The sequence below is a fragment of the Mus caroli genome, unplaced genomic scaffold (genome assembly GCF_978045245.1).
Source record: "Mus caroli unplaced genomic scaffold, Mus_caroli_1 scaffold_16, whole genome shotgun sequence".
Taxonomy (NCBI): Eukaryota; Metazoa; Chordata; class Mammalia; order Rodentia; family Muridae; genus Mus; species Mus caroli.
In genome coordinates this window covers 97,743,910-97,756,926 of record NW_028227271.1, presented here as the reverse complement: position 1 = coordinate 97,756,926, position 13,017 = coordinate 97,743,910, and the positions used below count along the sequence as shown (strand labels likewise).

The following is a 13,017-nucleotide window of genomic DNA, read 5'->3' as shown; positions in this document are numbered from 1 at the left end:
CTCTTTTATATAATGTTTTAGATATCTCCTAGAATGAAGATGTTTCATTTATATGACTTTAAAAACTTAATGCCAGTCCGGTGTGGTGGCGCATGCCTTTAATCCCAGTACTCGGGAGGCAGAGGCAGGTGGATTTCTGAGTTCCAGGCCAGCCTGGTCTACAAAGTGAGTTCCAGGACAGCCAGGGCTATACAGAGAAATCCTCTCTTGAAAAACAAAAACAAACAAACAAAAACAAACAAACAAACAAAAACCTTAATGCCATTTTAAAAAAATGGAACCATAACATTAAATATGGGAACGAAATCTTTCTAAACACAAAACTATGGTCCAGCACAAGTCTTCAGGAGTCATGCCAACAGTCTTCCACTTACCCAGTTCCTGGGTGTATCCTCTTTGTTTCTCTACTAACCGAGCTTGGTGTTCCGCAGACCTTTCAAAAATTCTGAAGTTGTAACGAACGCCTGGTTTAAAATCATCTAGAGAAGAGAAGTCAAAGGTTTTTAAGGAGACACGATGACATCATTTGAGCTGAGCAGGAAAGGGACAGACAGTAAGCAAGCAACCCCTAGTAGCTTCTTTCTCAAGATCTTCCCACTCTTTCCACGAGTATTTCCCCCCTTCCACTAGGCCTTAGAACTTTCTGTGTTGCGAACACAGTGCTGTCTACAGTCAATAGAAACTGTCATGTGCTCTGGAGCCAGGATCCTCAGCAGGCCTCACTTGTGCTCTTGGGCTCCCTCATCCGTGCTCTCGGGCCCCTGAATCTTGCAGGGGTCTCCATCACTTTCTGCATCTAGATGATTCCCACATCAGTCCTTCCTCCTGCGCTTCCTACTTAGGCCACACCCTTGAGCATCTTTGATCTCCCTAAAACAGCAGGGATTGTCAAGTTGAAGATTCATTGCAGGAGAGGAGAGTTCATGCCTTAAAGTTCACTGAAATTGAAAGCTGATTCTGTTTCCATTAACTCTATGGGCTACATGTCCCAAGTGTGGCTGTTCTTTGCATCTGCAAAAGCTTTCTGCAAATGGTTCCGATGTCCCTCTCATCTAGAGGAGACATTTGTTAAACTCTGCACTATGCATCCACATTTCCATACTCTGCTGCAGTAGATTTTAAGTTCAAAGGTCAGAATCCATTCCCAGAAAGTCTGATCTCCAAGCAACCACACTGGACTTGTCACTTCAAAATCGTTAGCCTAGCCTAGCACCAAGTATGCGTAGACCAGAACTGAAGTCAACGCTGAACTTCCTGCAAGAGAGCTATGCAGGGAGGAGTGCTGAGCACTCTCACCTGAGGTGATGGTCGTGCTTGTGGTATTGGGACCGAGGTTCTTCCACTGCAAATCACAGCGTTGGTCCTGGGAATGTGCACACCAGTCCACAACATAGCCCATCGTGTCTCCAGATACGGGCTCCCAAGAAATATTGAATGCATCCTTTATACCTTTAATTGTCTTTTCCTGGACCTCTTCTGTGCAGAAACAAATAGAATAATACTTCTGATCAGTTCATTGTGTGTGTGTGTGTGTCTTATGAGTTCCAAGGAAGGAAAGAAACCAACACTTGTAATGTTTGTTTATGGTTTTGCTTTAAAATGTCTCTCAGTGTCAAGGTTAAAGTGTAGCCCTGCTCCAGAGCAATAGAAGGGATTTCACATAGACAGTCTGTTGGAAAATGAAATACCTTCTAATATGGTTCACTTAGCCTAAACTTAAACTGAAATGGGATGGAACCATGCGATCTTGCCTAGCCCCATGAGAAGGCCCTGGCACCTTTACAGCAACAACTGTAGGATGGCATCATCGCAAGGTACGTTAATAATGATCTTAGCAGGTCAACTCCCTTTTGTCTCTTATTATGTACAGTGTTTCAAAGCATAAGGCTAAGCATATACTATGCCCAGATTTCCTATGGCTCAGTCAAGAAGGACATTGGTGTCACTCTTAAGGTTTAGATGTGAGATCACTTGCTCTTTGCTCAATCCTTAGTTGGCTGAAAGATTAGCAGGTTATCATCTATTCTTATTCTACAAACTTGGCCAAATTACAATGTCTCCTGAAAGAGTATGTCAGCTCTCCTTATGATATCCATGATATTCATGGGCTCCTCAGCCCCTACCACTGCTCTCTCTCAATGTAGTCTCACTATGTAGCAGAGGCTGGCCTCAAACTCATCATCCCCCTGCCTCAACCTCCTGAGTGTTGTGGATACAGACCTGCTCCATCAGCATGGCTGTACCATAAACTCTTTATAGGTGATAAGAATTGGCAAGTATTGGTCACAGCAGAGTAAATATAATCCATATCTCACAAGACAAAAGTCTCTAGGGCACTGTCTTGACGCTAAGGAGTAATTGGTGTGAGATTGCATTCACTTACATGAATTTTAGATCATCTCTTGAATGTGTGGAAGAACGCAAGGACAGAGTGTGCTGGACCACTGTGAAGGTATTGTCATATTGCAACCTGCTGATACACCCAGCTCTGAATGTGCCTCAAGTCATGGCTTTATTTGTCTGTCACTACTTGGAAATATCATCAATGTTTCCCTCAAGAGTGGAAGCCAAATTGCCCAACGCCGACTCACCGTGTCCAGAATCATTAGAAAGGACCATCAAGGACTCAGGAGATGCCCCCATGCTGTTGTTGGCTGTGATGCGAATCTTGTAAGGTTGCAGGTCAAGGCTCAGGTTTGTGCTGAGGGCTGGTGCCCAGACAGAGTAGTGTTCTGACTCAGTTGGTTTGGCTTCATTTTCTACAACTATATTATAGGATATGATTTTGCCATTGGCCTGTGATTTTAATAGTGGCTGAAAAAGATGATAATCCTTTCAAAATGGCTGTAGTCTAAAATAACTTTTTCATTTCTCCCATCCCTTAGCTGCCCAATCCACATATACATAAGAGCATATCCATATATATATATATATTTGCACACACCTATGTGCGCACTATCTACCACATTCACACATTCATACATATAAACAGATTAGAACAAATATATGTCTGTGTGAGTGTGCACATGAACACACACACATACACTAGAACATTCATAAAATTAAATAGGGTCATTATCTCAACACCACGCTTAGAATCAGGTGTGTCAATCTAACTGAAGAGAGCAGAGACTAAAATCATTTAGAGCTTATATTAAAGATTTATAGTGTGTCTAGAGAGCAGGAACCGAGTCAAAAGTCAAGAGAAATGTAGACTCCTTAGCTCCAGAGGAAATAAGATTATAAGGCAGCTAAAAGAAGATACAGGAGTGGAACCAGCATCCAGTAAGAAGAACCTGTGTCCTGGCCTCCCTTTACCTGGTCTTCCCTTACCCCGACCTCTGCCCGCTAGTTCATATTCCCTCTTCTAGAAGATGCTCATGGTTGCAGAGAAGCCCTGGCCCTCCCAGGTCAGCATCTATCAGTGCTTCTTGAGGTCTGTTCTTCCTGGAGCAGGCTATGTCCTGCTTTGTGGACCCCTAGATCTCAGATTAAGCAGTAGCTACCCCCTCAGGGGGTGAACAGAACTCAGACATCTTAGCAGAGCCATACTTACATGCAGAGACCCCAAAGACTGTGCCAAACTCAACGGGAGAAGAAAAGTTGGTGAGGCTGTGACAATGGGCCAACCATCTCCTATTGCTATGCTTTGGCATGAGACAGTGTAACTCATGTATCTCTCTATCTCAGAGCCCTGAATACAAAGCTGGCCTTCCAGGCTGTCATGCAGTGGATTGGGCCAGGCAGAAGAATAACGTTGATATAGTATAAATTAATAGCTTGATTTGAAACTTTTGTATTTACCTATCCACAAATCAGAAGTAGAGTGTGTGACTCTAGACATACTTCTTTGTCTTGATCCTTGCAAAAGTTACAGTGGACCTGAGTAGAACATTCAGGAAAGATTCTAACAGTCAGAACCAACCATCAGCCATCAGTTGGGCTCAGGGAAACTGTAGCCCAAGCACTAGGACCAGGTATGGAGTAGGTCTTTCTCCCTGATAACCAGCCCTGTGAGACTGACACCATGATTTCTCCTGGTGAACTGGGGAGTGCGCTGCTATCCAGAAGCAGCAAGTCAGACCTTCTGAAGCTGCAAGTCTTACCTTCCAGAATAAAGTCACAACGCGTCTTCCATTCTCCGACCACACTTCTCTCCACACATCAAGAGCCTGTGAGGGAGCTGAACCAAAGACAAGTCCCAAGGTCATTTTGTCTGCAAAGAAGGTCATACTTTCCATGTTTTTTTTTTTAAGGTATTTTCTTCATTTACATTTCCAGTGCTATCCCAAAAGTCTCCCATACCCTCCCCCCCATCCCCCCCCCCACTCCCACTTCTTGGCCCTGGTGTTCCCTGTACTGAGGCATATAAAGTTCGCACAACCAACGGGCCTCTCCACTGATGGCCGACTAAGCCATCTTCTGATACATATGCAGCTAGAGACATGAGCTCTCGGGGGTACTGGTTAGTTCATATTGTTGTTCCACCTATAGGGTTGCAGATCCCTTTAGCTCCTTGGGTACTTTCTCTAGCTCCTCCATTGGGGGACCTGTGATCCATCCAGTAGCTGACTGTGAGCATCCACTTCTGTTTGCTAGGCCCCGGCATAGTCTCACAAGAGACAGCTATATCAGGGTCCTTCCAGCAAAATTTTGCTAGTGTATGCAATGGTGTCAGCGTTTGGAGGCTGATTATGGGATGGATCCCCAGATATGGCAGTCTCTAGATGGTCCATCCTTTTGTCTCAGCTCCAAACTTTGTCTCTGTAACTCCTTCCATGGGTGGTTTGTTCCCAATTCTAAGAAGGGGCAAAGTGTCCACACTTTGGTCTTCGTTCTTCTTCAGTTTCATGTGTTTCACAAATTGTATCTTATATCTTGGGTATTCTAAGTTTCTGGGCTAATATCCACTTATCAGTGAGTACATATCATGTGAGTTCTTTTGTGATTGGGTTACCTCACTCAGGATGATGCCCTCCAGGTCCATCCATTTGCCTAGGAATTTCATAAATTCATTCTTTTTAATAGCTGAGTAGTACTCCATTGTGTAAATGTACCACATTTTCTGTATCCATTCCTCTGTTGAGGGACATCTGGGTTCTTTCCAGCTTCTGGCTATTATAAATAAGGCTGCTATGAACATAGTGGAGCATGTGTCCTTCTTACCGGTTGGAACATCTTCTGGATATATGCCCAGGAAAGGTATTGCGGGATCCTCTGGTAGTACTATGTCCAATTTTCTGAGGAACCGCCAGACTGATTTCCAGAGTGGTTGTACAAGCTTGCAATCCCACCAACAATGGAGGAGTGTTCCTCTTTCTCCACATCCTCGCCAGCATCTGCTGTTACCTGAATTTTTGATCTTAGCCATTCTGACTGGTGTGAAGTGGAATCTCAGGGTTGTTTTGATTTGCATTTCCCTGATGATTAAGGATGCTGAACATTTTTTTCAGGTGCTTCTCAGCCATTCAGTATTCCTCAGGTGAGAATTCTTTGTTTAGCTCTGAGTCCCATTTTTTAGTGGGGTTATTTGATTTTCTGGAGTCCACCTTCTTGAGTTCTTTATATATATTGGATATTAGTCCCCTATCTGATTTAGGATAGGTAAAGATCCTTTCCCAATCTGTTGGTGGCCTTTTTGTCTTATTGACAGTGTCTTTTGCCTTAAAGAAGCTTTGCAATTTTATGAGGTCCCATTTGTCGATTCTCGATCTTACAGCACAAGCCATTGCTGTTCTATTCAGGAATTTTTCCCCTGTGCCCATATCTTCGAGGCTTTTCCCCCACTTTCTCTTCTATAAGTTTCACTGTCTCTGGTTTTATGTGGAGTTCCTTGATCCACTTAGATTTGACCTTAGTACAAGGATCAATTCGAATTCTTCTACATGTTAACCGCCTGTTGTGCCAGCACCAGTTGTTGAAAATGCTGTCTTTTTTTCCACTGGATGGTTTTAGCTCCCTTGTCAAAGATCAAGTGACCATAGGTGTGTGGGTTCATTTCTGGGTCCCATTTCTGCTCAAATTTCTGGGCTAAGAGGGACCCGACTGGAACCATCAGGACACAGGAGCCAAGGAAGAGCAGGGGACAGAATCTTTCCAGTTTCCATCTGCATCCAGGATTTTGCCACAGCTCTCCATACCCAAATTCCTCCTGGAGAGAACTGGTCTCCCAGAAGTACTGACACACCACGGACTTGCAGGAGGGGCAAGCCACAGTTAAAGACAGCAAGACCAGCTAACACCAGAGACAACCAGGTGGCAAGAAGCAAGGGGAAGAACATAAGCAACAGAAACCAAGGCTACTTGGCATCATCAGAAACCAGTTCTCTCACCACAGCGAGCTCTGGATACTCCAAGACACCACAAAAGCAAGACTCTGATTTAAAATCACATCTCATGATGATGATAGGGGACTTTAAGAAGGACATAACTAACTCCCTTAAAGAAACACAGGAGAACACAGGTAAACAGGTAGAAGCCCTTAAATAGGAAACATTTAAAAATCCCTGAAAGAATTACAGGAAAGCACAACCAAACAAGTGAAGGAATTAAACAAAACCTTCCAGGATCTAAAAATGGAAATAGAAACAATAAAGAAATCACAAAGATAGACAACCCTGAAAATAGAAAACCTAGGAAAGAGATAAGGAGTCATAGATGCAAGCATCACCAACAGAATACAAGAGATAGAAGAGAGAATCTCAGATGCAGAAGATACCATAGAAAACATTGACACAACAGTCAAAGAAAATGCAAAATGCAAAAAGCTCCTAATCTAAAAGATCTAGGAAATCCAGAACACAATGAGAAGACTAAACCTAAGGATAATAGGTATAGAAGACAGTGAAGATTCCCACCTTAAAGGGGCCAGTAAATATCTTCAACAAAATTATAGAAGAAAACTTCCCTAACCTAAAGGAAGAGATGCCCATAAACATACAAGAGGCCTACAGAACCCCAAATAAATTGGACCAGAAAAGAAATTCCACCTGTCACATAATAGTCACAACACCAAATGCACAAAACAAAGAAAGAATATTAAAAGCAGTAAGGGAAAAATGTCAAGTAACATATAAAGGCAGACCTATCAGAATTACATCAGACTTCTCACCAGAGTCTATGAAAGCCAGAAGATCCTGGGCAGATCTCATAGAGACCCTAAGAGAACACAAATGCCAGCCCAGGGTACTATACCCAGCAAAACTCTCAATTACCATAGATGGAGAAACCAAGATATTCAATGACAAAAACAAGTTTACACAATATATTTCCACAAATCTGGCCAGAAATGGAAAACACCAATACAATGAGGGCAACTACACCCTAGAAAAAGCAAGAAAGAAATCTTCTTTCAACAAACCCAAAATAAGATAGCCACACAAACATAAAAATAATACCAAAAATAACAGGAAGCAACAATCACTATTCCTTAATATCTCTTAACATCAATGGATGCAGTTCCCCAGTAAAAAGACATATGAAAACAGACTAGATATGTAAACAGGACCCAGCATTTTGCTGCATACAGGAAACGCACCTCAGTGTCAAGGACTGACACCACCTCAGAGTAAAGGACTAGAAAACAATTTTCCAAGCAAATGGTCCCAATAAGCAAGCTCAAGTAGTCCTTCTAGTATCAAATAAAATAGACTTTCAACCAAAAGTTATCAAAAAGGATAAGGAAGAACACGTCATACTCATCAAAGGAAAAATTCTACCAAGAACTCTCAATTCTGAAGATCTAAATTCAAGGGCATCCACATTCATAAAAGAAACTTTACTAAAGTTCAAAGCACACATTGCACCTCACACAATAATAGTGGGAGAATTCAACACCCCACTCTCATCAATGGACAGATCATGGAAACAGAAACTAAACAGAGACACATTGAAACTAACAGAAGTTATGGACCAAATAGATTTAACAGATATCTATAGAACATTTTATCCTAAAACAGAATAATATACCTTCTTCTCAGCACCTCATGGTACCTTCTCCAAAACTGACCATATAATTGGTCACAAAACAGATACAAGAAGATTGAAATTATCCCATGCATCCTATCAGATCACCATGACTGAGGCTGGTCTTTAACAACAACAACAACAACAACAACAACAACAACAACAACAACAGGAAGCCCACATACACATGTAAGCTGAACAACACCCTACTCATTGATAACTTGGTCAAGGAAGAAATAAAGAAAGAAATTAAAGACTTTTTAGAAATTAATGAAAATGAAGGCACATCATACCCAAACTTATGGGACACAATGAAAGCAGTGCTAAGAGGAAAACTCAGCTCTGATTGCCTCCAAAAAGAAATTGGAGAGAGCATCCACTAGAAGCTTATCATCACACCTGAAAGCTCTAGAACAAAAAGAAGCAAATACACCCAAGAGGAGGAAATAATCAAGGGCTGAAATCAAACAAGGAGAGGAAAAAAAAAAAGAACTATAAAAAGAATCAACAAAACCAGGAGCTGGTTCTTTGAGAAAATCAACAAGATAGAAGAACCCTTAGCCAGACTACCCAGAGGGCACAGAGACAGTATCCAAATTAACAAAATCAGAAATGAAAAGGGAGACATAACAATAGATACTGAGGAAATTAAAAAAATCATCAGATCCTACTACAAAAGCCTATGTTCAACAAAATTGGAAAATCTAGATAAAATGGACAATTTTCTAGACAGATACCAAACACCTAAATTAAATCAGGATCAGGTAAACCATCTTAACAGTCTCATAACCCCTAAAGAAATAGAAGTAGTCATTAAAATCTCCCAACCATAAAAAGCTCAGGACCAGATGGGTTTAGTGCAGAATTCTATCAGACCTTCAAAGAAGACCTAAGACCAATACTCTTCAAACTACTCCTCAAAATAGAAACAGAAGGAACACTACCCAGTTCATTCTATGAAGCCACAGTTACAGTGCGTATTCTCCCCTGGAGATGGAATAGTTTCTGTCTAACCAGGAACTTGTCACAACTTCCTTTCATAGAGGACTTCATAAGAGATTTTTTTCTACTTCTATCATGTTTAATGTTCCAAATAGATTTTAAAAACTGGTTGAGTGCATATTACTTTTAGCTTCAGAAGATATAATATATATTTAAGAGGCATTAACTCTTATAAATTATTTTGATGACTTAAAAATATCGATACTGAGTTGTATATTTTAAAATAAATTTTATTCGTTTAATAAAAAAAATGAAGTATGACATCTGCTTTAACACGTTCCTCCCAGCATTTGGCACAAATCAAAGCTCTGAAGAAAGTCATCCCATATTCTCTGGCTTACACCATGATACCAATGCCAGGAAGTCACACATACCAGCCTCCGGTGTGCTGAACTCTTTTTGGGTCCAGTCACTCCATTTCCAGAAGTGGTTGGCACTTGCACAGCGCACAAAAGCCTTGTACTTTGTGTCTGGATCCAGATCACTGAAGAGGTAGTTTGCGCTCATGTGGGCAGAAACATTGTGCTCCTGGGTCGCGAAAGTGAAGGGAAAACAAAGACTACAGTTGCATTTGTGTCGAAAAGCCAAATCCGAATACTACAGTCCCTAATTTGGATTAAGACCAGGTCTTTCAAAGGAACATTTTTCCTCCTTAGGTTTTGTTTGCTTGCTTGCTTGCTTGCTTTTTTTCATGCCAAATATTTAGAACAATTGCAGGACCCACTATCAACAGACCACCCATACTATGAACCAATGTTGAAGTAAGGGCCTGATGTACTAGTTTATCATGTATTGTTGGGTTGTTCTTTTTGTTTGGGGAGCAAAGTCTTTCAATGTAGCCCTGGCTAGCTTAGAACTCACTATGTTCATCAGGCAGGTCTCCAACTTGTAGTAATCCTCCTGCCTCTGCCTCTCCAGTTACAGGTGTGCACCAGCATGCTTGGTTTGAAATAAGGCATGTTTTTGTTTGTATTTTGGTTATGTAGCTAAAGACAGCTTTAAACTTGTGATCTCCTAAGTAAACCGTTTGAATGGTAGGATTACAAGTGTGTGCCACCCACGCTGAAAAAAAAAAAGAGCTCATTCTGCCATCTCTCTGCTAAGACACATTGAAGATTTTTAAAACAGGAAATGAACAAATGTTCTTACACGAATCACTTCTCCTCCATTTTGGAGTTTAACCTGACACAAAAGTGTGTAGTCGTTTCCATGGGAGTGAACCTTCCAGGTCATGTTGGCTTTTGTAGCACCTATAATTTTAAGGGTGACGTCCTGTGGAGCCTTTGGATGAACTGTCAATAAAAGAACAAGAAACAAAAAAAGAACTCAAGCAGATCCAAACACAGAGCTCAGTAAATAGGCAATTCATTTCACCATTTATTCATTCACCAATGCTTTTTGCTTATGTTTAGGAAAATGCAGACAATACTGGGCTTGCTGACCGTATGTACTGTGTCAAGTATATAATCTCTTTCACTAATTGCCCTTGTATATTAATACTAAATGCATTAGTCACTGAAATAAAACACAAAAAGTAACTACACACAGGCACTTAAAATTAAATACCATCAGTCAGGGTGTGGAGGAGAGTCAAACTTTAAAGAAGGCTGCCAATAGAGAAAGGTTATAATGCACCCGAAGTCTAACTAAAATAATATTCACAATATCAAGGAATACCTCCAAGCAATCCAGTATACATAACATTTGATAATAATCTCACCAATTGTCAAGGGAAAAGATCATTAACAAACACGCCTGCCTCCAAATGACCCACGTGATAGAACTGCCCCAGGAGAGTTTAAAATAAGTCTATGAGCGAAAGCCACACAGGTGAAATGAATAGAAGGACAGTAGTTCTCAGTGGAGAAACTGAAGCTAATAAAAGGGGAAAAGAAAGTGAGGAGGCTAGTGTAGAGGTGGGTTATATAGACAAGGGATGGTGAGGCATGGCTGAGGAGGGGCAGGGACATTCAGACACTAAGGATGTTTGAAAACCCATAGAGAAAACAAGTATTTTAGAAGCATCGCATGCATAACTTTTCATTTAAAAGAGTTATCCTACACAGGGGACTATGCTCCTCCCAGGTATGGCACATTGGCAAATAAAGAAACCCAGAACATTCCCTTAAATTATTGATCAGAGGCATCCCAGAGACTCTTAAAATAGCGCAAGTTATTCCCAGTGCTCTTGGCTGCCCCCTAGAACTTGACGGTAAGACCTTACTGCTGAAGCTACAGCACACATTAGTCACAGGACATGGAGAAATCAAGTCAGTAGTGACCAGAAGGTTTCCTGCCACTAGGTATCTTTCTGGAAGAAGTTATACAGACTGCTGTGGGAGGGTAGGAAGGCCATCAGCAATGTCACCAACTGTGAACCCAGTGAACTGTAATGATGACCAGTGTGGTAGGATGCTTTTAGATGCAATAGCGGTATGAATGCTGTGGGGGTAACCAGCACCTCTATGCTGGGATTAATGGTCCATCACAGAGTAGGAAACACATGCGTGGTACCATAAGTCTGGCCAAGACAGGTGAGATGAACATAGCATCAAACTACACTCTAAATGTCCACCTCTCTGCGCAAAGAATGGTGGGTGGAACAAAAGGAAAACTAAATAATAATGGCAGAAAAGAGGAGGAAAAAAGAACCAGCTGAACATTTTAAACCAGAAAGTACAGTGTGGGAAGTGAGACCCTGGCTGGGAGTCAGCTGGGAAATGTGGAGAATGGCTATGGCCATCACATGGGAAACTCCTGCCTAGGAAGTGGAGAACAAGACATGGCCTTGTTTATATGGAACTTAACATAGAGTTTTAAAAGATGTTTCAAACACCCTTGTCACCTTGTGATATCCAAGTTGACCATTCACAGAGCTCTTCTAAGCATGAAAACAAACAGCAGACTTCTTATACCATGCCAAATGCCAGAACCATATGAGCTGAAAGCCAAAAGAATACCCCAGAAAGAAAAATGATAGGTTGGCCTGATTAACCCAGAAATGAGGAGGAGGTAGGGAATGAGTAAGTTTCTCTCTAAGTAGCCTCTATGTCATTTTGGTTCTCTACATCAGGGTGATGGACAGCATCCTTGCCTTTAAATGGAGCCTCCTGTAACAGGATGCCTTGCAAACCATCCAGCAAGTCATGGTCCAACTCTCACATCCTCACCCTCAGGACCTTTAGACTCTGCTAGCCTAATGCAGTCTTAGCTGTTCAGAATCTCCACGTGTGCTTGAGTACAGAGTATGACAGCAGAAAACTGCCACCAGGTTTATATAAGTCTCAGATTTGGAGCATGGGCATTGACCTCCACCTCCTGTCCCAGCTCTTTCTCCCTTGCTTTATTCCAGGGTTTCACTATATTACAAAGGATAGGGTCAAACTCATGCTCATCTGTCTCAGCTTCCCAAGTGCTTGGGCCTTGCTAACTTTGGGAGTTCCTTGCTTGATGATAAGTACCATTCTCAGACCAGGCATCAGATAACCAAAGCTTTACATGCGCCACCATGGCATGAACCACCAGTTCTTACTTGGTTAAATACAAATTCTGCCAGTGAAATGGAGCAGGGTTAACAGAGCTTAGTTATTCAGTGAAATTGTGCATTTAAGGTGGAGACCATTTACCCCATGAACAGATGTCTCACTTATCAGAAGGTTCAAGTTACCCATCCATGATATTTAAACTCTTCCCGATATTTAATTGTGGAGAATTAAAAACCTATTGGCAAGGTTTACTGACAGCCTTGTCAAACCAAAACCAGAATGAGTGTTGTGGCTGCCATCTGACCAGTAGATGGCAACCTTTTGACTAAAATTGGGCATGGATAGTCCAATCTGCTCTTATGCCAAACTACATACTGTGATGACAGTCACAATGTCTGTCTCTGTCATTCCCTCACCCCCACCCGCTACATACGGGATAGAGGTGGGCAGTGGGGCTAAGGCTTGAACCAAGCCTGGTGGGGTGTTTGTTATAGAGCAGAGTGATCAGTCACACCCTCACCATGGGAAAACCGTAACAACCAGTAGAGGAACGAACGAATAAATA

The 13,017-nt window shown here is 41.7% G+C and overlaps 1 protein-coding gene across 5 annotated transcripts in view; it reads right to left on the bottom strand.

Moving 5' to 3' along the window:
* Osmr (oncostatin M receptor) overlaps positions 1-13,017 on the bottom strand; it is a 57,461-nt gene that overhangs the window by 10,927 nt on the left and 33,517 nt on the right. For 4 of the 5 annotated variants that reach the window (XM_085831465.1, XM_085831464.1, XM_021183606.3 and 1 more), the window contains exons 8-13: positions 10,117-10,259; positions 9,342-9,495; positions 4,107-4,183; positions 2,592-2,814; positions 1,297-1,476; positions 375-479 (exon numbers count right to left, since the gene is read on the bottom strand). In XM_085831465.1, the coding sequence (XP_085687591.1) occupies positions 375-479; positions 1,297-1,476; positions 2,592-2,814; positions 4,107-4,183; positions 9,342-9,495; positions 10,117-10,259 (882 nt within the window). The remainder of the gene's footprint in view (positions 1-374; positions 480-1,296; positions 1,477-2,591; positions 2,815-4,106; positions 4,184-9,341; positions 9,496-10,116; positions 10,260-13,017) is intronic. The other variant, XM_021183607.3, reaches the window with a different exon arrangement.